Genomic DNA, 21,663 nt, shown 5'->3' with positions numbered 1-21,663 from the left:
TGTATGGAAGGACTGTAAGGTGTACATGTCCAACTGGCAGGTGTCATCTGACCTTGACCTCATTTTCATGGTTCAGTGGTTATAGTTAAGTTTTTGTGTTTTGGTCTGTTTTTCTTATACTGTATGCAATAGGTCTACTATATTTGGTGTATGGAATGATTGTAAGGTGTATATGTCTAGCTGGCAGGTGTCATCTGGCCTTGACCGCATTTTCATGGTTCAGTGGTCAAAGTTAAGTTTTTGAGTTTTGGTCTTTTTTTCTAATACTATATGCAATAGTTCAACTATATTTGGTGTATGGAAATATTTTATGATCTATATGTCATTCACATAGGTTTTTATTTGACCTTGACCTCATTTTCAAGGTTCATTGCTCAGTGTTAAGTTTTTTGTGTTTTGGTCTGTTTTTCTTAAACTATAAGCAATAGGTCAACTATATTTGTTGTATGGAAGAATTGTTAGCTGTACATGCCTGCCTAGCATGGTTCATCTGACCTTGACCTCATTTTCATGGTTCATTGGTCAATGTTTAGTTTTCTTGATTAAGTCTGTATCTTAGAAACTATAAACAATAGGTCAACTATATTTAGTGTATTGAATGATTGTAAGGTGTACATGTATTTCTTGTTTGGTTTATTTGACCTTGACCTCATTTTCTTGGATCATGTTAAGTGTATGTGATAGTTGTAGTAAAGCTTTATATTTAGGACTATCAACATAATATCAATGATTAGTAAAGAAGGCGAGACATTTCAGCGTGTGCACTCTTGTTAATTAAATGAATCAGCCTTCAATTCCATGGTTGATATTCAGAGTCATTGGCAACGTTCAATTGCAGTTTTCCACATTTCTGAAGTATTCCAAATGTTTTATTTTTTAAAGATTTCAGTGTCATCAGATTAGGGATAACAGTTCCATATTTGTGGCGGCGGATGACATTTTAGCGAAAAAATCAGACGATTTAGCGCTAAAGTATAACCATTTTAGTGCTAGATTGTTAACACGTTTTAGCTAAAAGTGAAATTATCAATGCCCTTTTTAGTGACAGAAATTAATTCATAGTAAAAATATCAAGTCCATTGAAATATACCACTTAATGTGTAAAAAGTTAACTCAAATGTCCATTCCGTTCTAGCAAGGAATATATATCCCAGAAAATGTAATGTCTCTTGATATACCCCCTATACAATACTGTTCATAAATTTTTTTATAAGAACTGTTCCTTCTATTTATCTTGCCCAGATTGAGATGCAGATTTATCGATACTGCTTATTTTAAAATAAGTTGTTGTTTGTAATTTGACGATAATTAGTTTAAAATTAACCCCACATATTGTACTTTATTTGACGATAATTAATTTAAAAATAACCTCACATATTGTACTTTTATTTCCTGTTACATCATTTCTTTACATGTTTAACCAAATTGTAAATGCAAACAACTTTAACATTAATCAATCATGAATTACTGTTTTAGTATGGTGAGTATTATTCAACCAGGTAAGTTTTCTCTAAATTGGGCTATCAAAAAGACTGGTGAATGGATTAATCCAGCACTAAAATGGGTCTGTGCTAAAATGTTCCTTTGTAGTTTTAAATATTTCGCCAAAATGTCCTGAGCCCATTTGAGGGTCTGAATGGGGTTTACAGAATAGAGAACAATGGACAAAAAGTGCAGAATGAATGCAAAAAAAGTAAAGAATAGAGAAAAATGGGCAAAAAATATCAAGAATAGAGAAAAAATGACCAAAAAAATTAAAAGAATATAGAAATGAAGGACACTCCATCAAGGCCCTCATTTACAGTACTTTAAATACTTGTTAGAAAAGAAAAAAGAACCATCTACTCAGAAAATGTTTAAAAAGTTGCCGCTGTCCATTTTGGATTTGATGTCTGTAAATCTGCATTTACGATTGTCAAATACTCAACTGATAGTGGCTACTCTTCAAATACTGCACACTGATTGAATAATACAACAGTACAAACAATCAGAAGACCTCTAGAGGGCAGGCAACATATAGTCTTCAATAGTAGACCTCTAGAGGGCAGGCAACATATAGTCTTCAATAGTAGACCTCTAGAGGGCAGGCAACATATAGTCTTCTATAGTAGACCTCTAGAGGGCAGGCAACATATAGTCTTCAATAGTAGATCTCTAGAGGGCAGGTAGCATATAGTCTTCAATAGTAGACCTCTAGAGGGCAGGCAACATATAGTCTTCAATAGTAGACCTCTTGAGGGCAGGCAACATATAGTCTTTAATAGTAGACCTCTAGAGGGCAGGCAACATAGTCTTCAATAGTAGACCTCTAGAGGGCAGGCAACATATAGTCTTCAATAGTAGGCCTCTAGAGGGCAGGTAACATATAGTCTTCAATAGTAGACCTCTAGAGGGCAGGTAACATATAGTCTTCAATAGTAGACCTCTAGAGGGCAGGTAACATATAGTCTTCAATAATAGACCTCTAGAGGGCAGGTAACATATAGTCTTTAATAGTAGACCTCTAGAGGGCAGGTAACATATAGTCTTCAATTGTAGACCCCTAGAAGGCAGGTAACATATAGTCTTCAATAGTAGACTTCTAGAGGGCAGGCAACATATAGTCTTCAATAGTAGACCTCTAGAGGGCAGGTAACATATAGTCTTCAATAGTAGACCTCTAGAGGGCAGGTAACATATAGTCTTTAATAGTAGACTTCTAGAGGGCAGGTAACATATAGTCTTCAATTGTAGACCCCTAGAAGGCAGGTAACATATAGTCTTCAATAGTAGACTTCTAGAGGGCAGGAAACATATAGTCTTCAATAGTAGACCTCTAGAGGGCAGGTAACATATAGTCTTCAATAGTAGACCTCTATAGGGCAGGCAACATATAGACTTCAATAGTAGACCTCTAGAGGGCAGGTAACATATAGTCTTCAATAGTAGACCTCTATAGGGCAGGCAACATATAGACTTCAATAGTAGACCTCTAGAGGGCAGGTAACATATAGTCTTCAATAGTAGACCTCTAGAGGGTAGGCAACATATAGTCTTCAATAGTAGACCTCTAGAGGGCAGGCAACATATAGTCTTCAATAGTAGACCTCTAGAGGGCAGGTGACATATAGCCTTCAATAGTAGACCTCTAGAGGGCAGGCAACATATAGTCGTCAATAGTAGACCTCTATAGGGCAGGCAACATATAGACTTCAATAGTAGACCTCTATAGGGCAGGCAACATATAGTCGCCAATAGTAGACCTCTAAAGGGCAGGCAACATATAGACTTCAATAGTAGACAGATTATTGTCTATACAATATGTCAAGCTCTAAATCTTCCCAGTCCAGAAAAGTTGTGAATAAATTAAAGTGAGACAAAGATCTGAATCAGAACATTAGAGAACTTCATGACTCATTTGACACAAGGAAGAAAAAAACAGAATCTAGTTAACACTCCCTTCTAGCTCACCTGGCCCTGTAATAGATATGTAGGCTCTGTAAACAACAAAAATGGCCAATGGACATGATGGAAGCTATATTTTTGTCAGGTGAGCAATTCAGGGTCTTAGGAGCCTCTTGTATGAATGACAAGTGGCTCATGATACAGTTTGCCAATTGATCTGTCTCTGATTATAATAAAGTTATTTTAAAATTGATTTTTTCGCAGCTTCCTGTGTAGAACTGACCCTGCTGATGTCGCTAGAGTGGAGGCTAAGACATGGATATCAACAGAACAAAAGTATGATACAGTCCCTCATGTTAGGGAAGGTGTCAAAGGTATTTTGGGACAGTGGATTTCACCACCAGAAATGGAAAAAGAGATGAATGACAGATACCCTGGCTGTATGAAAGGTAAGCATAAATAGTATATCCACTATGTCATAGACAGTATCACAATGTGTAAAGTTGTTTATTAAATCATTTGCTCCTGGTTTTTGTGGGAACTGTAGTAGAAAGAGAGAAACTGTAAACAGCAAAATTGAACAGCAGGACAAGGTCTGCAAAAAGCCAATACATGTATGGCTAAAATTGTCATTTGACTCCTTATGACTTTTTGCCCTTGAGAGATGATTTTTGCCCATTTGTGTGCTTTTGCAGAAATTATAGAAGATAGATTGAACTGCATACAGGAGTTAGTGCCCTTGTAAATGATAATTTCTAGCCTTTTATTGCCAGAAACTATCAAGAAATCTTCTTATTGCATTGTATTAATTTTATGCTAAAATGCCAGGTGAAAGATACAGCTCCTTGGAGGAACCACTATTTTTTTTGTTTTTCTTTTAATCCATTCATAATTCTTTGAAATATGCCCTTTGAGAATTTTTTTCATAAAATTTTGCTATGTCACTGTTGTATGTCTTACTTTTACTGAATTTCAATATACTATCATGTACATTTCCATGTAAGAATCTGTCAAGTATGATCCAATAGGTGGAAAATTTACTTATTTTATTTCATTAAATAGTTGCCGTTTTGATAGGTCTAAATTACAATTTAGATACTGTCAAATGTAGATGGCAAATTGATACAATTAACATAGATATGTTTGAATATCAGTCAGTGAAATATGAGCGTAGCTCAACGTTTTTAACTTCTTTTTTACCAAAGCTATATTCAGGCATAACAAAGTTTTTGACTCTGTTCAGTATATGACGTATTGCATGAACAATCAGTAGAACAGGAGTACAGATTTTTATTTTCAGGAGAACTTGTGATTCCATTAAGTATGGGACCTATTGGAAGACCTTGAATCAGTAAAATTGGTATATAGTCCACATATTTCTAGCTATGTATTTGTTTTTTTTTCAGGCAGGACTATGTTTGTGATTCCATTCAGTATGGGGCCTACTGGAGGACCAATCAGTAAAATTGGTATACAGCTGACTGATTCTAACTATGTATTATTATGTATGAATATTATGACCCGTGTGTCACCAAAGATTTGGGAGACATTAGGAGATGGTGATTTTGTCAAATGTATACACTCTGTTGGCTGTCCTAGACCTGTTACAAGTGAGTATTATGACATCCCTCTCCCCATAAGAAATTGTTAACTATGTCTTGAAAGGTACATGTATGATAGCTATCTACTTCAGTGTTAAATTTGAAATTGATGGCATAATTATATAGTATGCATTTTGTCCACTTCAATCTGAATAGTAAACACTTATATTGATCTTTTTTTGTGATAATTTTTATACACCCGTCAAAATTTTGACGAGACATATTATGGTATACAAATGTCTGGCGTCCGTCTGTCTGTCTGTCTGTCTGTCTGTCTGTCCGTCTGTCCTGCGTCCACATGTCGCACCGTAACTTGAACTTGAGAATGACTTATCCAAATTTCATGAAACTTAACATAGTTGTTTCTTATGATGGTCAAACGATATGTATACTTTTTGGTGAAAATAAGATTAAAACTTTTTGAGTTACGGGACTTTGTAACTAAAACAGGGGGTGTCACATGTCGCGCCGTATCTCGAAAACGATTTATGATTTTTGATTAAAACTTTACACACTTCTTAATTATATTAATCTTAAGATCTGTATACTTTTTGGTGATGATTCAAAATTTTATTTTAGAGTTATTGATTTTTTTATTAAAAAAAGGGGGGTTTTCACATGTCGCGCCGTATCTCAGAAACGATTTATGATTATCGCATAAAATCTCACACACAAGACGACGGGCGTATCATACGCTCGTGGTGCAGCTGTTTATTCATATCATGCCTCTTGCTTGCAATAGTAAATTATCTCTAGAAACTAAGGGCCCATCAATGATGTCATAGACAAAATAGCAATAAACAGATTATCAATGGTCTTTCAAACTTGAGGGTGTTTCTCGACCACATCTCATCTTAGGGCTATTGCCCTTCCATGAGGTTGTAGCTGAGAAACACCCTCTCAATTGAAAAACCATCAATATTCTATAAGAATGGATAATTTACAGATGTAAATGATTTATTCTAGTATATTATTTAGTGAAATAATTTAATACTCAGTCAAACCTGTCATAAATGTTCCATCTTTTAAGCAAAAACCTCTCTTATCAAGTCACCTTCTTTTTAAAACATTGTAGGTCAGTTTTCTCTGGTACCGAGGATGACCTTTATTTACAGGTTTGTCCTATCTATCTATATAAGAAATTGATGACTGTGTGATGAACTCTTTATCTTACAGGAAAGGTTGTAAACCACTGGCCATGTAATCCAGAGAGAATCATGATAGCTCACAGACCAACACAGAGAGAAATCATGTCATATGGTAGTGGGTATGGTGGAAACTCCTTGCTTGGAAAGAAATGTTTTGCCCTTAGAATAGCCAGTGTTATTGCTAGAGATGAAGGATGGCTTGCAGAACATATGTTGGTAAGTCCTTAGAATAGCCAGTGTTATTGCTAGAGATGAAGGATGGCTTGCAGAACATATGTTGGTAAGTCCTTAGAATAGCCAGTGTTATTGCTAGAGATGAAGGATGGCTAGCAGAACATATGTTGGTAAGTCCTTAGAATAGCCAGTGTTATTGCTAGAGATGAAGGATGGCTTGCAGAACATATGTTGGTAAGTCCTTAGAATAGCCAGTGTTATTGCTAGAGATGAAGGTTGGCTTGCAGAACATATGTTGGTAAGTCCTAAGAATAGCCAGTGTTATTGCTAGAGATTGAGGATGGCTTGCAGAACATATGTTGGTAAGCCCTTAGAATAGCCAGTGTTATTGCTAGAGATGGAGGATGGCTTGCAGAACATATGTTGGTAAGTCCTTAGAATAGCCAGTGTTATTGCTAGAGATGAAGGATGGCTAGCAGAACATATGTGGGTAAGCCCTAAGAATAGCCAGTGTTATTGCTAGAGATGAAGGATGGCTAGCAGAACATATGTTGGTAAGTCCTTAGAATAGCCAGTATTATTGCTAGAGATGAAGGATGGCTTGCAGAACATATGTTGGTAAGTCCTTAGAATAGCCAGTGTTATTGCTAGAGATGAAGGATGGCTAGCAGAACATATGTTGGTAAGTCCTAAGAATAGGCAGTGTTATTGCTTTAGATGAAAGATGGCTTGCAGAACATATGTTGGTAAGTCCTGAGAATAGCCAGTGTTATTGCTAGAGATGAAGGATGGCTTGCAGAACATATGTTGGTAAGCCCTTAGAATAGCCAGTGTTATTGCTAGAGATGAATGATGGCTTGCTGAACATAAGTTGGTAAGTTCATGAACGTTTAGTTTGAATAGGAGATTGTGCTATCCAGTATGATTATCCTTAGACTATCTAATTTGATTATCCTTGAACTATTCAGTATGATTACTCCTAGACTATCCAGTGTGATTACTCTTATACTATCCAGTATGATTATCCTAAGACTATCCAATATGAGTATCCTTAGATTATCCAGTATGTTAACCCTTAGACTGTCCAGTATGATTACCCTTAGACTATTCAGTTTGATTACTCTTGGACTATCCAGTATGATTACCCTTAGACTATCCAATATGATTATCCTTAGACTATCCAATATGATTACCCTAAGACTATTTAGTATGATTACTCATAGACTATCCAGTTTGGTAACTTTTAGACTATCCAGTATGATTACCCTAAGACTATTTAGTATGATTACTCTTAGACTATCCAGTATGATTACTCTTAGACTATCTGGTATTATTACCTTATTATTCTTAGACTGCACAGTATAATTACTCTTAGACCACCCAAAGTATGATTACTGTTAGACTATTCAATATGATCATTAGACTAACCGGTATGATTATTGATAAACTACCACATATGAAACCCTTAGACTACCCAGTCTAATTACTGTTAGACTACCCAATATGGTTACTGTTATACTATCAGTATGATTACCCTTAGACTATCTAGTATGATTACTGATACTCTTTGCTATAATGAAAACGTTGGGAAAAGTTCTGAATTTACAGTACTTTAAATACTTGTTAGAAAAGAAAAAAGAACCATCTACTCAGAAAATTATTCACCCTGATATACTTTTCAGATTCACACAAATTTCATGGAAGTTGAAAATTCATTTCCTATTTAATATAGATCTTTTGATTGTAGAATATGAAGATTGAGATTAATTTTTGTCTATTTTTTCCAGATTATGGGACTTAAAAATGATAAGACAGGTGAAGAAAAATTTATTTGTGCAGCTTTCCCCAGTGCTTGTGGTAAAACAAATTTAGCCATGTTACAGCCATCTGTTCCTGGATACACAGTCAGAGTCGTAGGTAGGTATGAGAAGAACAGTTTGCAGGTCTTATAAACTAAACATCTTGTCTAAGAATTAAGTCAAGAAAAATCTGTAGAATATAATTTTTGATTTTAATTTTTATGCTGTAAGATAACTTAAGCATAATATTTCTTCAGGTAATATGACATTTATTTTGCTTTTTGCAACATTTGGCTAATGTGCTCACACTTCAGGATAATGTTTTTGTAATCCGTTATTACAGTGACACAGGCCTTAATCCTGTTGTAATCTACTTAAAAAAGCATATATTTATTAAACCCTTCTCTTGCAAGATATTTTTTATGTTGAAATATATACTTATTTTCATGTCCAAAATTTTCTTACTTTTTCCCATAATATTTCAAAACACTAGGAATTTTTTTTCTGCTTGGAATTTGATTTTTGTCATGCTCTGGGTATGATAAAAGCGGCATTGTATTTTCCAGTCTGTGCTTCTGTCCATTTATTAGTCCATTTTTAGCTCACCGTACCGGAGGAACTTGGAGCTTTTGCCATCACTTGGCATCCGTCGTCGTCAACCATCCGGTGTAAACTATTTCAAACATCTTCTCTGAAACTACTGAACCAATTCCAACCAAACTTAAGCTGAATGATCCTTAGGGTATCTAGAATAAAGTTTGTGTTTTATTTTTTGTTTCGTCAAAAAACATGGCCGCCATGGCTAAAAATAGAACATAAGGGTAAAATGCAGTTTTTGGCTTATATCTCAAAAACTAAAGCATTTAGAGCAAATCTGACAAGGGTAAAAATGTTCATTAGGTCAAGTTCCTTCAGCCCTGAAATTTTCAGATGAATCTAACAACCCATTGTTGGGTTGCTGCCACTAAATTGGTAATTTTAAGGAAATTTTGCAGTTATTGTCCTTTAAAGACAATTTTTTCACAATTTGTTCATCTAATCTAGTGTGCTTACTTTAAGAAAATCTTCTCCTTTGAAACTGCTGAATCAATTTCAACCAAACTTGGGCTGAATGAGTTTCATAGCATCTTGTATAAATTTTGTATTTTATTTCCTTGTACGTCAAGAAACATAGCCACTATGGCTAAAATGGAACATAGGGGTAAAATGCATTTTTTGGCTTTTGAAGAAAATATGACAGATACAAAGAACATTTAAATGGCACTCATTAATATATATTGAAAAGCAAAAATAATCGTTGATGAAAGATTTAAGCAAAAAATTACAGGTGTGCGATTCAGGCTCTTGAAAGCCTCTTTTTCAGTTAGCCCTACCGGTCTTGAGGGAATTTTTTTTTGGCAGCATCATTTTCATTTTTTATTTTCAGAAAAAAAAAACTGAAATTCCAAATGATTGACTTCTAGTTTTTTCAGTGTTATGGTACCGACCAGATTTTAGAACTACAAAATCCTTACTTCATGTACAAACTTCTGTTACAGGTGATGATATTGCATGGTTGAAGTTTGATAAAGAGGGTACCCTGAGAGCCATCAATCCTGAGGCAGGATTCTTTGGTGTAGCACCAGGTACCAACTTTAAAACCAACCCTAACGCCATGAAGACATTCCAGAAAAACTCCATATTTACAAATGTAGCTGAGACTGCTGATGGAGGATTTTTCTGGGAAGGCATGGAAGATGAAGTAGACAAGGTATTTATCCATTTTTATGACCAATCCACAATAATGAAAATGGTTTTTAATTAGTCCTTGCTGTTTTCCCAAATGTATGTACAGATTTGGTAAAGTTTTGTGCTGAAGATAGCTGTCTGTAATTCATTGTAATACAACAATGGTGTTCATTTATGAATGACCAAGTTCTGTTCACTACAGTATAGCCAACAATTTGGTAAATACAAGCTATATTTTATGCATGTTTACTTTTGTGTTTAGGTCCATTTTTATGTATTTCACCCTGACAATCTCCTCATATCACCCAACAGCAGTTCTGGACTGTTACCCTTTTCTGGTGTAGGAAATATTTAATGCATTGGTGATTATGCTTCTTTGCATCTTTTGTTTTTTGTTTTTTCTAGAACATGATGATAACAACATGGTTGAATAAGAAATGGCAGATTGGATCCCCAGGAAAGGCAGCACATCCTAACTCTAGATTCACTGCCCCAGCTAGTCAGTGTCCTAATATACATCCTGATTGGGAGAAACCAGAGGGAGTTCCTATTTCTGCAATTATCTTTGGTGGAAGGAGACCTACAGGTAAGAGTTAGGGGTACCAGAGGGAGTTCCTATTTCTCCAATTATCTTTGGTGGAAGGAGACCTACAGGTAAGTTTTGAGGGACACCAGAGGGAGTTCCTATTTCTGCAATCATCTTTGGTGGAAGGAGACCTACAGGTAAGAGTAAGAGGTACCAGAGGGAGTTCCTATTTCTCCAATTATCTTTGATGGAAGGAGACCTACAGGTAAGTGGTACAAGGCATCAGAGGGATTTCCTATCTCAGAATTTATATTTAATGGGAGACGACCTGCAGGTAGATTCTTAGGGTATGAGAAGAAGTTATTATCTCTGCATATATATGTGATCAGAAACATTCATGTAGGGTCTGAGAGGCACCAGGTGATCATTAGATGAATTTATCTTTGATGAGAGGAGACCTACAGAAAGGACTTCATATCAGCAGTTATATTCAATTGAAGGAGACCTACAAGTAGGTTTCTCAGAGGCAAAGGGAGTTACTATCTTAGAATGTAACTATGGTGATAAAATGTCAAAATTTCTGTTAGTCATACATCAATAAAAAAAACGGAAATATAGTAATTGATTGGTAGGATTGTTTATAACTGATATTACCTTTGTGTGTAAGTAGCATATGACTACAGTATATTTCTAACACAAGAGCAGAACTACTTGATTGGACCAATTTTGTTGTTGAACATATAAATGCATGCAGGACAGTTACAGGTAAAGGTTGATTTGTAAAAACTTGGCAAAACATAAAGGGAACTATTGTTTTCAAAAGCCATTATGACTAAAGTTTATTTTCTCTAAGATTAATTCCTTTCTTGTTTTACTTGGTTACAGGTGTACCATTGGTGTTTGAGACTTTCAGCTGGCAACATGGAGTATCTGTAGGAGCCTGTGTAAAGTCTGAAGCTACTGCAGCTGCTGAATTTAAAGGTAAAATAATTTATAATAACCAGTTATAGTATAGTGTTATAACATAAATTGGTGGGTATCAGTTTTTATGGTTTTAGCAAAAGTGGCACCAGGAGCATTTTTCTTTCCTATTTTCATATGAAAGCAAAAGAAAATTTGCATCAGATGAATATTGAAGTAGGAAAGGGTGAGAAAAGAAGTATATTTGGCAACACATATAAACATAGCAATTATATTTGTATAATTTACAGTCTATATAAATAAGAAGATGTGGTATGAGTGCCAATGAGACAACTCTCCATCCAAGTCACAATGTATAAAAAGTTAACAATTATAGGTCAAAGTACGGCCTTCAACACAGAGCCTTGGCTCACACCGAACAGCAAGCTATAAAGGGCCCCAAAATGACTAGTGACTAGATTAGATATATTGAAGATTTGAATGACAGCAATAAAATTATTATAAGTACACCCTTCCTGTATCACGTCCTCTTACAATATTTAGATGTCAATTTTGTGATTTAATAGTCTAATGGTTATGCTTTATACAACTTATTCAATTATATCTTGAATTTAGAAAAGGCTATAAAACACTTGCAAAATTAAAAAATATGCCAGTTGTACAATATGGTCTTCTGATTGTTGAAGGCCGATCTGTGACCTATAGTTGCTTTCATCCAAGTCCTATGATCTCTTGTGGATGTAGTTGTTTCTTTGGCAATCATACCAGCCGAACAAAGATTTTCTATGCAGGAAAAACATAACTGATGACAATGCTAAAATAATGGGTTCACACTAGCCTGCTAATCAACCTATATAGATTTGCCATTTGTTTATTTTTTGCACACAGTAACTCTTACATTAATAGTGAAATACAAATAATTCTGTCTTCAATTTTTATTATAAAAAAGACCACATTGTTTCCATTTCATTTGAAAAGGTTTTATGAAATATTTGATTGTGTCAATGTAATCATTACATTTCATTATGGTAAATTTTTTTTTTTAGGAAAGATGATCATGCATGATCCAATGGCTATGAGGCCATTTATGGGATATAACTTTGGAAATTATCTAAAGCACTGGTTAGATTTGGAAGCCAAACCACACAAGGTAGGAAAAAAATATGGTCTGCTTCTCCAAAAATTCTCATACTTCACTTTGTAGTGATTCTTGGAAGTACTTCTCAGACACAGCATAATTTTCCAGAAAAAGATGAACTAATGATTTCGTGAATTAGTGACAAAGTTCAGCATATTAAAACTTAGAATTTTGTGGGAACCTCAGTAACTTTAAAATGTTTGACTTGACCTTAAATTGTTTGAGTTCAGCTTTCAAGTATTGTTCGTTTGATTGATTTTAAAAGTACAGAATGACCTTGAGTTATGTGCTCGTATGAGGATAAAAATGGCTAGATATATATAGTAGTTATGATTATTGTTTTTACATAATTTGTTGACCTTATAATGTAACTAGAGTACAAGTTTCCTGTTAGGGACTACATTTTATGGCTATAAATGTGTTTCTGATCATTCTGATATGACTGAACTTTTTTAGGTTCCTAAAATCTTCCATGTGAACTGGTTCCGAGTAGATGAAGAAGGTGAATTCCTATGGCCAGGTTTTGGTGACAATATCCGTGTATTGGATTGGGTATTAAGAAGATGTGCTGGAGAGGAAGGCATTGCCGAGAAAACTCCTGTAGGTTTTATACCCAAAAAAGGTAAATATTGAAATTATATTTAGGGAAAATACCCATAGGTTATGTACTAAACAAGGTTGAATATCTCTCATACTGCCTTAGCTTTTATAGCTAAGAAAGGTAATTGACACAGAAAAATCACCCATACTACAATAGCCTATACATATATCCTCAAGAAATGGTTAATACTGGCAAAGAAAAATCACTCATAAAGCCATAGCTTATATACCTTAGAAAGGTTAATACTGGCAGAGATAAATAACCTGTACTGCCATAGATTTTATGCACAGGAAATATAAAAACTGACATTAATTTTGAGATAACACATCAAAAAAAGATACACTAATTTTGGAAACCAAGTAAATAAAAAAACGAGTGCATTAAAGGAAGTTCAATAGAACAGCCAAAAGTATATATGTATTTTTTTGGGGATTAATTTTTTCAGAGTCATTTAATTTGACCAACCTTGGTGATCTTAAATGGAATGAACTGTTCAGTATTCCTAAATACTATTGGCTGGACGACATCAGAGAAAGCAAAAGATTCTTAGAAGATCAAGTAGGAACAGATGTACCACAAGTTATCTGGGATGAACTTGATGAACAAGAAAAGAGACTACGGGAATTACTGTAAAACATTTGTTGACCAGGAATCCATGTCTTGCAAATGTTTTGAGTCAAGGTTACTGAAGTGTTTGGTGGCTTTTTCACAGTAGACAGAGATTGAAGTGGTGATAATATATCAAAATATCTCGTTATTTGTTGTTATTTGTTAAAGACATATATTTTATATACATCGTTAAAGATGCAATACAAGTGCTTTTAGTAAATAAAGAAATATTTATCAGATTAGATGTTGACCGTAAAGTATATACATGTGTTATAGTTTGTTACAATTCTTGTTATTAAAATGTCTCAGAATCAGATCACTTCATGTTTGATCATATGGTCAAATTTGTGATTGTTAAATTTTTTTTCATGTTAAGTGAAAAACATGTCAAATTTTTAATGAAATAGATTTAGATATTTCAAAACTGATTTTAATACTAACTTTTGTTTTATAATATTTTTCACTGTTATCTGAATTATGAAATATTAGAAATAAAATTGATTTTTCCAAATTTTAGTAGCAAATTGCAAGAACTCACATATAAGCATTTATCAAAAGTTGCCACCATTTGTTGACAGATATTCCAAATAATCCATATTAAATCCACGTTAACAAAGGAAAATAGAGCTGTCTACATTTAATTTGAAAAGTGTAGTTTTAATACAGTATAAAAATTACTCCAGACATGAAAGTTTTTTTTAAACATTTATAAGCAACTTTTGTAGGTACTGATTTTATATGATTTGACTATGTTAAACCATACTTGTTTTAATTGTTTGCATAGTTTAGAGGTTTTCTCATATTTTTATGTCTGACTTAGTACATCAACTTTGTTTTATGCCATTAGAGAACATGCTAAATCCAAGCCTGTATATGTGGCATTATGGACCTTACACCATATTTTTATGTTTGACTTAGTACATCAGCTTTGTTTTATGTCATAAGAGAAAATGCTAAATGTGGCATTATCAACCTTACACCATATTAATATCCGTAGGAGATTTCTAGGTTATACTGTTATAGTATTTTCAAGGTATGTTGATTGTGACTGAAATCCCAAGAAGATAATCATTTTATATCGGATAGTTAAATCCTTAGTTAGTCAATCAAGTGGTGCTATAAGTACAAAATTTACAAATGACCATTCCACTGTTGTTATATGTGATTTTAGAAACCTTAAAATATCAGTTTAGATCCTTTGTTTCAATTATGATAATCCAATGGTTTTAGTCTATTTTAGCTAAATATCAAATATTTCTTGGCATTATTCAGACGTGATGATTGTGTTCTTGGCTTTCTGGGAATAAATACAATTTCTGGTATTTTAAAAACTTGATTTTATAGCTAAAGCTTTTATATATATACAGAGTAGCTAATTTCCGAAAGCCATTTTCTAATTGTACACCATTCCTGCAGTATATATAGGTGCAATTTTTATTATATATACATTTATTTACGAGATTTTTACTCGCACAGAATACCCGGTATTAAGCATTACGTTTTATTTAGTTATTATATATTTTTGTTTTTGTTTATCAACTTTTTTTTGGATAAATTAATTGATATTGTTAGATGTAGTCATTCCATAAAACATTTCAAATGTAAAACTATGATACATGATATTAAAGTTGAAGCTTCATTTTCCAGAAGGCAGTGTAAGATTTGTTCACTTTTGCCAGCCTTTAATGTCATCAAATGCCTTTGCCTGCAATAAAGGTGTTACTTTTTTGGAGTAACAATTGTCTGCACCTTAATTAAAATTGATTAGGTAAATTGAATAAGTATGTATGCTGCATCATTTAGAAGAGTAAACAGTTGAATATGCACCCATGCATCTCAGTAACAGTGATTAAGTTACTTTTTAATTTATATATAGGCTTGTTAAATTGATGAATCTGAGTTTTTTGGGAAATAATTTTCCTGGGGAGGGGGGGGGGGGGGGCAATACATGGTGAAATGAGAGCCTTTATCTCATATAATTATGTCCTGAATTTGCAAACAATGTTTGCCATTGGACATTATTCAAACAACAATCAATAAATCTTTAGATAGTTTATTTGTTACATTTCCATTTCAGCAAGAACATTTATCCTATTAAAATTTCAAGTTTTTTCTGTGATTAGTTTTTTTTCTTTGTGCCATTAAAAGGATTAATATTATGTTATTTTTTATTGTGAGAAATCTCTTTCAAAATATCAATCCTGTATCTTTAAGGAGAATTGTAATGGTTTCCTTATATTTATATTGTTACACTATTGTTGATATATAAGTGTGCAAAAATAAAGTAGTATTGCTTGAAATTGTTTTCTCTTTGGATAATTTGCCATATGTTCTCTAGATGTATTTCTTTTTGTTCATTTGTGTTAGGTTGCTGTCTCAACGACATGTATCCAAATATCTTCTTTTACTAATATATGTCATCACTATGTCATATTGATACACAACATTGTGGAGTAAATTTCAATGACACAGCAGCCAAACAGCACAAATTTATCAAAAACACAGATAAACGTCATCCAGACAGGAAAACTATTTAGCAATATTTGTTCACTATTTCCTACATTTCATGCCATATTGGCTTTGGATTATTATCCAATCTAGTCCATTTTTTTCAATAATCTTAGTATGATGATAATGAAGCTTTCTTACCACAGGCTTCCTGTTTAATTTGATGTGGCTTAGTAACAATTTGGTCACTGAACATTATTGTAAGACATTGCAGCTCTGCCATACATTTCATCAAGGTTTTAGTAGTAGTTACAGTAGCAGTTATATGTTGTGGTTAAATGGGTCAAATAAGGATGGTTCATATCTAGCAGACTACATAAATGATTTAAAAAATATCTGATATATAAAACTTCAACAACTCAAAATCATTGATGATTCGTTTGACATACAGTGGGTGCCTAGACAACACTAGAACAAGATACTAGTAAATTTATAAATAACACTGACAAGACAGGTGTTCAAACAACACTATAAACTTGATGTGTGTAATTAACACTGCAGGCAAAACAGGTGCAATAAAGAACACTGACAAAACAGGTGTAAAAACATCACTTAAAACAAGATGTGCACAGACAACACTAACATGACAGGTGTACAGACAACACAAACAAAACAGGTGTAAAAACAAAATTGACAAAACAAGTGTAAAAACATCACTGAAAGCAAGATGTGTACAGACGACATGAACATGACAGATGTACAAGCAACGCTGACAAAACAGGTGAAGAAAGTGTACAAACAACACTAACAATAAGGGTGCACAAACAACGCTGACAAAACAGGTGTACAGACAAAACTAAACACAAGGTGAATGTACAAACAACACTGACAAAACAGGTGCACAAACAACACTGAATACATGATAAGTGTACAAACAGCACTGGCAGGATATGTGTAGACAACACTGAAACCAAGATAAGTGTAAAAACAATGCTTATAGATAATGCTATCAAAATTTGAAATGCAAGTTTTAATTTTTGCGACCCTGTCTCGTTGCAATTTTCTCAATAATAAAAAAAAACATTACAAATATTTCCGAATTTACAGTATGTAATCAAAGCTGCAAGTAAAAAAGTGTACAAAAAACACTGAAAACAAGATGTGTATAGACAACACTGGTAAGAAATGTGTACAGGTAACACTGAAAAAAGATAAAATGTACAAACACAGACAAGACATATGTACAGACAGTTATAAAAACAAAATTTTAAAGTGTACAAACAATATTGACAAGACAGGTGTAACAAACAGCACTAAAAACAAAATAAATGTACCAACAACACTGACAAGACACGTGTACAAACAACACTAAAACCAAGATAAGTGTTAAAACAACGCTGACAAGTCAAGCATATAGACATCACTGAACTAAGATAAAATGTAAAAACATTGACAAGACCGATGTACAGACAGTTATAAAAACTATATTTTTAAGTGTACAAAGAATATTGACAAGACGGGTCACTGAAAATTTAAATTAGTCACTATGACTATTCAGTTAGTCAAATATTAGCCGAAAGGTAGTCAACAGAATATATGACTACCCATCATGTCATTATGACTACCTACATAGTCAATTGACTATGTTAGGTGGTCACAGCACCACGTGGTGTAGAGTATCGGTTTTCACGCGCACTCTTTCGCGTTCCCTTTGTTCCGTAGATCGTGTACATGTAAACAAACCAGGAGGCACGAAACTGCTATTTTGTCAATTAAACCAATTGTTTAAAGTAAGTATCATGTACATTTGTTTTAATTCTAACTTACAAAAAATTAAATTTGAGAAAAAGAAATGTAATGAATGTAATATATCGGCACATGTTGACGTAAATTAATGACAATACAAAACAGAGGGAGATATGTATACGGGATATCAATTTTGATACACATACAACGTATTTTCGATTGAAAAGAGTATTTAGCGATATCTATTTTTCACCTGATCAAAAACTGTTAAAAATAAACACTGCAATCGATATTCACAACAATGAATTAAAAAAAAACCCTCAGGGTAGCTGTCAAGATCCTGGTGCTTACATTACAATGCTGTGATATAACATGGGTGGCTGTCAAGATCCTGGTGCTTACATTGCAATGGTGTGGTATAAGATGGGTGGCTGTCAAGATCCTGGTGCTTACATTACAATGTTGTGTTATAAGATGGGTGGCTGTCAAGATCCTGGTGCTTACATTACAATGTTGTGTTATAAGATGGGTGACTGTCAAGATCCTGGTGCTTATATCACAATGTTGTGGTATAAGATAGGTGGTTGTCAATATCCCGGTGCTTACATTACAATGTTGTGGTATAAGATGGGTGGCTGTCAAGATCCTGGTGCTTACATTACAATGTTGTGGTATAAGATGGGTGGATGTCAAGATCCCGGAACTTATATTACAAAATAATGGTATAAAATGAGTGACAAAATCACTAGATCAAAGATTTTAAAATTTGTTTTTTCTTTTAACTTTTACATGATTTTTTATTGTTATATTTTAGCTTCTAAAATGATATAATTATATTTTTCAGCAAATGAAGACATTGCTATTTGTATGAACACAGCTTAGAGATTTTTGACCAGAGAGATTATTACACTGACACAGTTGATACCGAAAAAATATCTGAAATAAACACTTCAACTTAACAATGAGTTTATAATAAATATATTTTCTTTATTTGATTTTTAGACTTCAATATATGTCACTGAGTAATGGCAACACATGAAAATCATGAAGATATAGGAAGGTCTTGAACACTTTGTGGTCCTATACGGTTTCGATGTTAGTTTTGCTGTTGTGGTATTTTTAATGATATTATATTCCAGATGTATTTGTCAATCCTATGGAAGAGAAACAACAAAAAGTAGAATAACAGACGAATGAAACATAAAAGTACAAAACAGATAGAAACACACACAAAGTAAATTGGTGGAACAAAAAACACAACACAAATTAAAATAACAGTCTAACAGTCGTGACTATTCACAGTAATCATGTTGACTAAACAACATGGTCACTTTCGACTATTTCAATAAGTCATATGGACTGCATTCAATTGTCAAACTGACAAATGTGCATAGTCAATTGAACAATCCAATTCGGCATAACGAGTATAACATATGGTCATTTTGACTTCCAAACATAGTCATAATTACCACCCTACTCAGTCAAATGTGACTACCCATCTAGTCAAACGACAAAGAGCATAGTCAAAATGATTAAAGTGCATTGTCATCTAGAGGACAGTCAAAATGACCAATTAAATTGGTCAAATTGACTAATTTATGTTTTCAGTGGTGTAACAAACAGCACTAAAAAAATGTACCAACAACACTGACAAAACACGTGTACAAACATCACTAAAACCAAGATAAGTGTACAAACATCATTAGAAGCAAGACAATCATGCAAATAACATTGACAAAACAGGTGCACATGTAACACTGACAAAACAGATATACAAGAAACACGAACGTGAAAGGTGTTCAGACAACACAAGTGTGCAAACAACACTGACAAAACAGGTGCACTAACAACACTGAAAACAAGATAAGTAAACAAACAACACTGACAAGTCAGGTGTAGAGACAACACTGAAAACAAGATGAGTGTACACACAACACTTGCAATTCAGGTGTACATACAATACTGACACACGTGCACAAACTACACTGAAAACAAGGTAATTCTACAAACAACACTGATAAGACAGCAGTAGAGACAACATTGAACAAATAGATGCACATACAACACTGAATATGAGATAAGTGTACAAACAACACTGACAAGGCAGGTGCACAGACAACACTAAAAATCACCAGGACTGTAAATTCAAAAATGTGTGAGTACATTTATTATTTCGATTGTTGAACAAATGTTGATTATTGCGATTTCAGGAAATGTTGCATATAGATAATGCTATCAAAATTTGAAATGCAAGTTTTAATTTTTGCGACCCTGTCTCGTTGCAATTTTCTCAATAATAAAAAAATCATTACAAATATTTCCGAATTTACAGTATGTAATCAAAGCTGCAAGTAAAAAAAGTGTACAAAAAACACTGAAAACAAGATGTGTATAGACAACACTGGTAAGAAATGTGTACAGGTAACACTGAAAAAAGATAAAATGTACAAACACAGACAAGACATATGTACAGACAGTTATAAAAACAAAATTTTAAAGTGTACAAACAATATTGACAAGACAGGTGTAACAAACAGCACTAAAAACAAAATAAATGTACCAACAACACTGACAAGACACGTGTACAAACAACACTAAAACCAAGATAAGTGTTAAAACAACGCTGACAAGTCAAGCATATAGACATCACTGAACTAAGATAAAATGTAAAAACATTGACAAGACCGATGTACAGACAGTTATAAAAACTATATTTTTAAGTGTACAAACAATATTGACAAGACGGGTGTAACAAACAGCACTAAAAAAAAATGTACCAACAACACTGACAAAACACGTGTACAAACAACACTAATACCAAGATAAGTGTACAAACATCATTAGAAGCAAGACAATCATGCAAATAACATTGACAAAACAGATATACAAGAAACACGAACGTGAAAGGTGTACAGACAACACAAGTGTGCAAACAACACTGACAAAACAGGTGCACTAACAACACTGAAAACAAGATAAGTAAACAAACAACACTGACAAGTCAGGTGTAGAGACAACACTGAAAACAAGATGAGTGTACACACAACACTTGCAATTCAGGTGTACATACAACATTGACACACGTGCACAAACTACACTGAAAACAAGGTAATTCTACAAACAACGCTGATAAGACAGCAGTAGAGACAACATTGAACAAATAGATGCACATACAACACTGAATATGAGATAAGTGTACAAACAACACTGACAAGGCAGGTGCACAGACAACACTAAAAATCACCAGGACTGTAAATTCATAAATGTGTGAGTACATTTATTATTTCGATTGTTGAACAAATGTTGATTATTGCGATTTCAGGAAATGTTGCATATAGATAATGCTATCAAAATTTGAAATGCAAGTTTTAATTTTTGCGACCCTGTCTCGTTGCAATTTTCTCAATAATAAAAAAATCATTACAAATATTTCCGAATTTACAGTATGTAATCAAAGCTGCAAGTAAAAAAAGTGTACAAAAAACACTGAAAACAAGATGTGTATAGACAGAACTGATAAGAAACGCGTACATGTAACACTGAAAACCGGATAAGTTTGTAATCAATACTGCACGCAAAAAAGGTGTGCAATCAACACTGAATCCAGACGTGTACAAACAACACCAACAAAAAAGATGTACAGACAACACTGAAAGACAGGTTTTCAGATAATGCTGAAAAAGAGGCATTATATAGTTGACTATACGTTATAGATTTTGCTCATAGTTGAAGGGTGTATGGTGATCTACAATTGCTTACATCCACGTGATTTGAACTCTGGTAGATTGTTTTCCTATTGGCAATCATACCACATCTCTTAATTTTATACGCTAACAAAAT

General features: G+C 33.7%; 2 protein-coding genes across 3 annotated transcripts in view; one reads left to right on the top strand and one right to left on the bottom strand.

The window, feature by feature from the left end:
- Positions 1 to 1,652: 1,652 nt before the first annotated feature.
- LOC127701825 (uncharacterized) lies at positions 1,653 to 3,390 on the bottom strand. The gene is made up of 4 exons (XM_052205791.1): positions 3,358 to 3,390; positions 3,165 to 3,267; positions 2,270 to 3,125; positions 1,653 to 2,074 (listed from the first exon to the last, which is right to left on the bottom strand). Exons 1-3 carry the CDS (start codon positions 3,388 to 3,390, stop codon positions 2,272 to 2,274), a joined length of 990 nt encoding a protein of 329 aa, XP_052061751.1. The 3' UTR covers positions 1,653 to 2,074; positions 2,270 to 2,271.
- LOC127702344 (phosphoenolpyruvate carboxykinase [GTP]-like) overlaps positions 3,251 to 21,663 on the top strand; it is a 64,568-nt gene continuing 46,155 nt past the window's right edge. Inside the window, exons 1-10 of one of the 2 annotated variants that reach the window (XM_052206484.1) lie at positions 3,257 to 3,833; positions 4,791 to 4,994; positions 6,162 to 6,349; positions 8,095 to 8,224; positions 9,645 to 9,856; positions 10,240 to 10,420; positions 11,246 to 11,341; positions 12,328 to 12,431; positions 12,876 to 13,041; positions 13,466 to 15,929. In XM_052206484.1, the coding sequence (XP_052062444.1) occupies positions 3,791 to 3,833; positions 4,791 to 4,994; positions 6,162 to 6,349; positions 8,095 to 8,224; positions 9,645 to 9,856; positions 10,240 to 10,420; positions 11,246 to 11,341; positions 12,328 to 12,431; positions 12,876 to 13,041; positions 13,466 to 13,653 (1,512 nt within the window). In that variant the 5' untranslated portion in view covers positions 3,257 to 3,790 and the 3' untranslated portion in view covers positions 13,654 to 15,929. Of the gene's footprint in view, positions 3,834 to 4,790; positions 4,995 to 6,161; positions 6,350 to 8,094; positions 8,225 to 9,644; positions 9,857 to 10,239; positions 10,421 to 11,245; positions 11,342 to 12,327; positions 12,432 to 12,875; positions 13,042 to 13,465; positions 15,930 to 21,663 lie in introns of those variants that run through there. The other variant, XM_052206483.1, reaches the window with a different exon arrangement.

This window comes from Mytilus californianus, unplaced genomic scaffold, assembly GCF_021869535.1.
Source record: "Mytilus californianus isolate M0D057914Y unplaced genomic scaffold, xbMytCali1.0.p SCAF_5, whole genome shotgun sequence".
Classification (NCBI taxonomy): domain Eukaryota; kingdom Metazoa; phylum Mollusca; class Bivalvia; order Mytilida; family Mytilidae; genus Mytilus; species Mytilus californianus.
The sequence above is the reverse complement of the archived record's forward strand: the minus strand, read 5'-3'. Positions and strand labels throughout refer to the sequence as shown.

Bases quoted from the DNA above. Each gene is read 5' to 3' on its own strand.
- LOC127701825 (XM_052205791.1), bottom strand. From the start codon at position 3,390: ATGAAGTTCTCTAATGTTCTGATTCAGATCTTT. The intron at 3,268-3,357 runs GTCTCACTTTAA...CTACTATTGAAG, and splicing joins ATGTTCTGATTCAGATCTTT to TCTATATGTTGCCTGCCCTT. The intron at 3,126-3,164 runs GTCTACTATTGA...TGCCCTCTAGAG, and splicing joins ATGTTGCCTGCCCTATAGAG to GTCTACTATTGAAGGCTATA.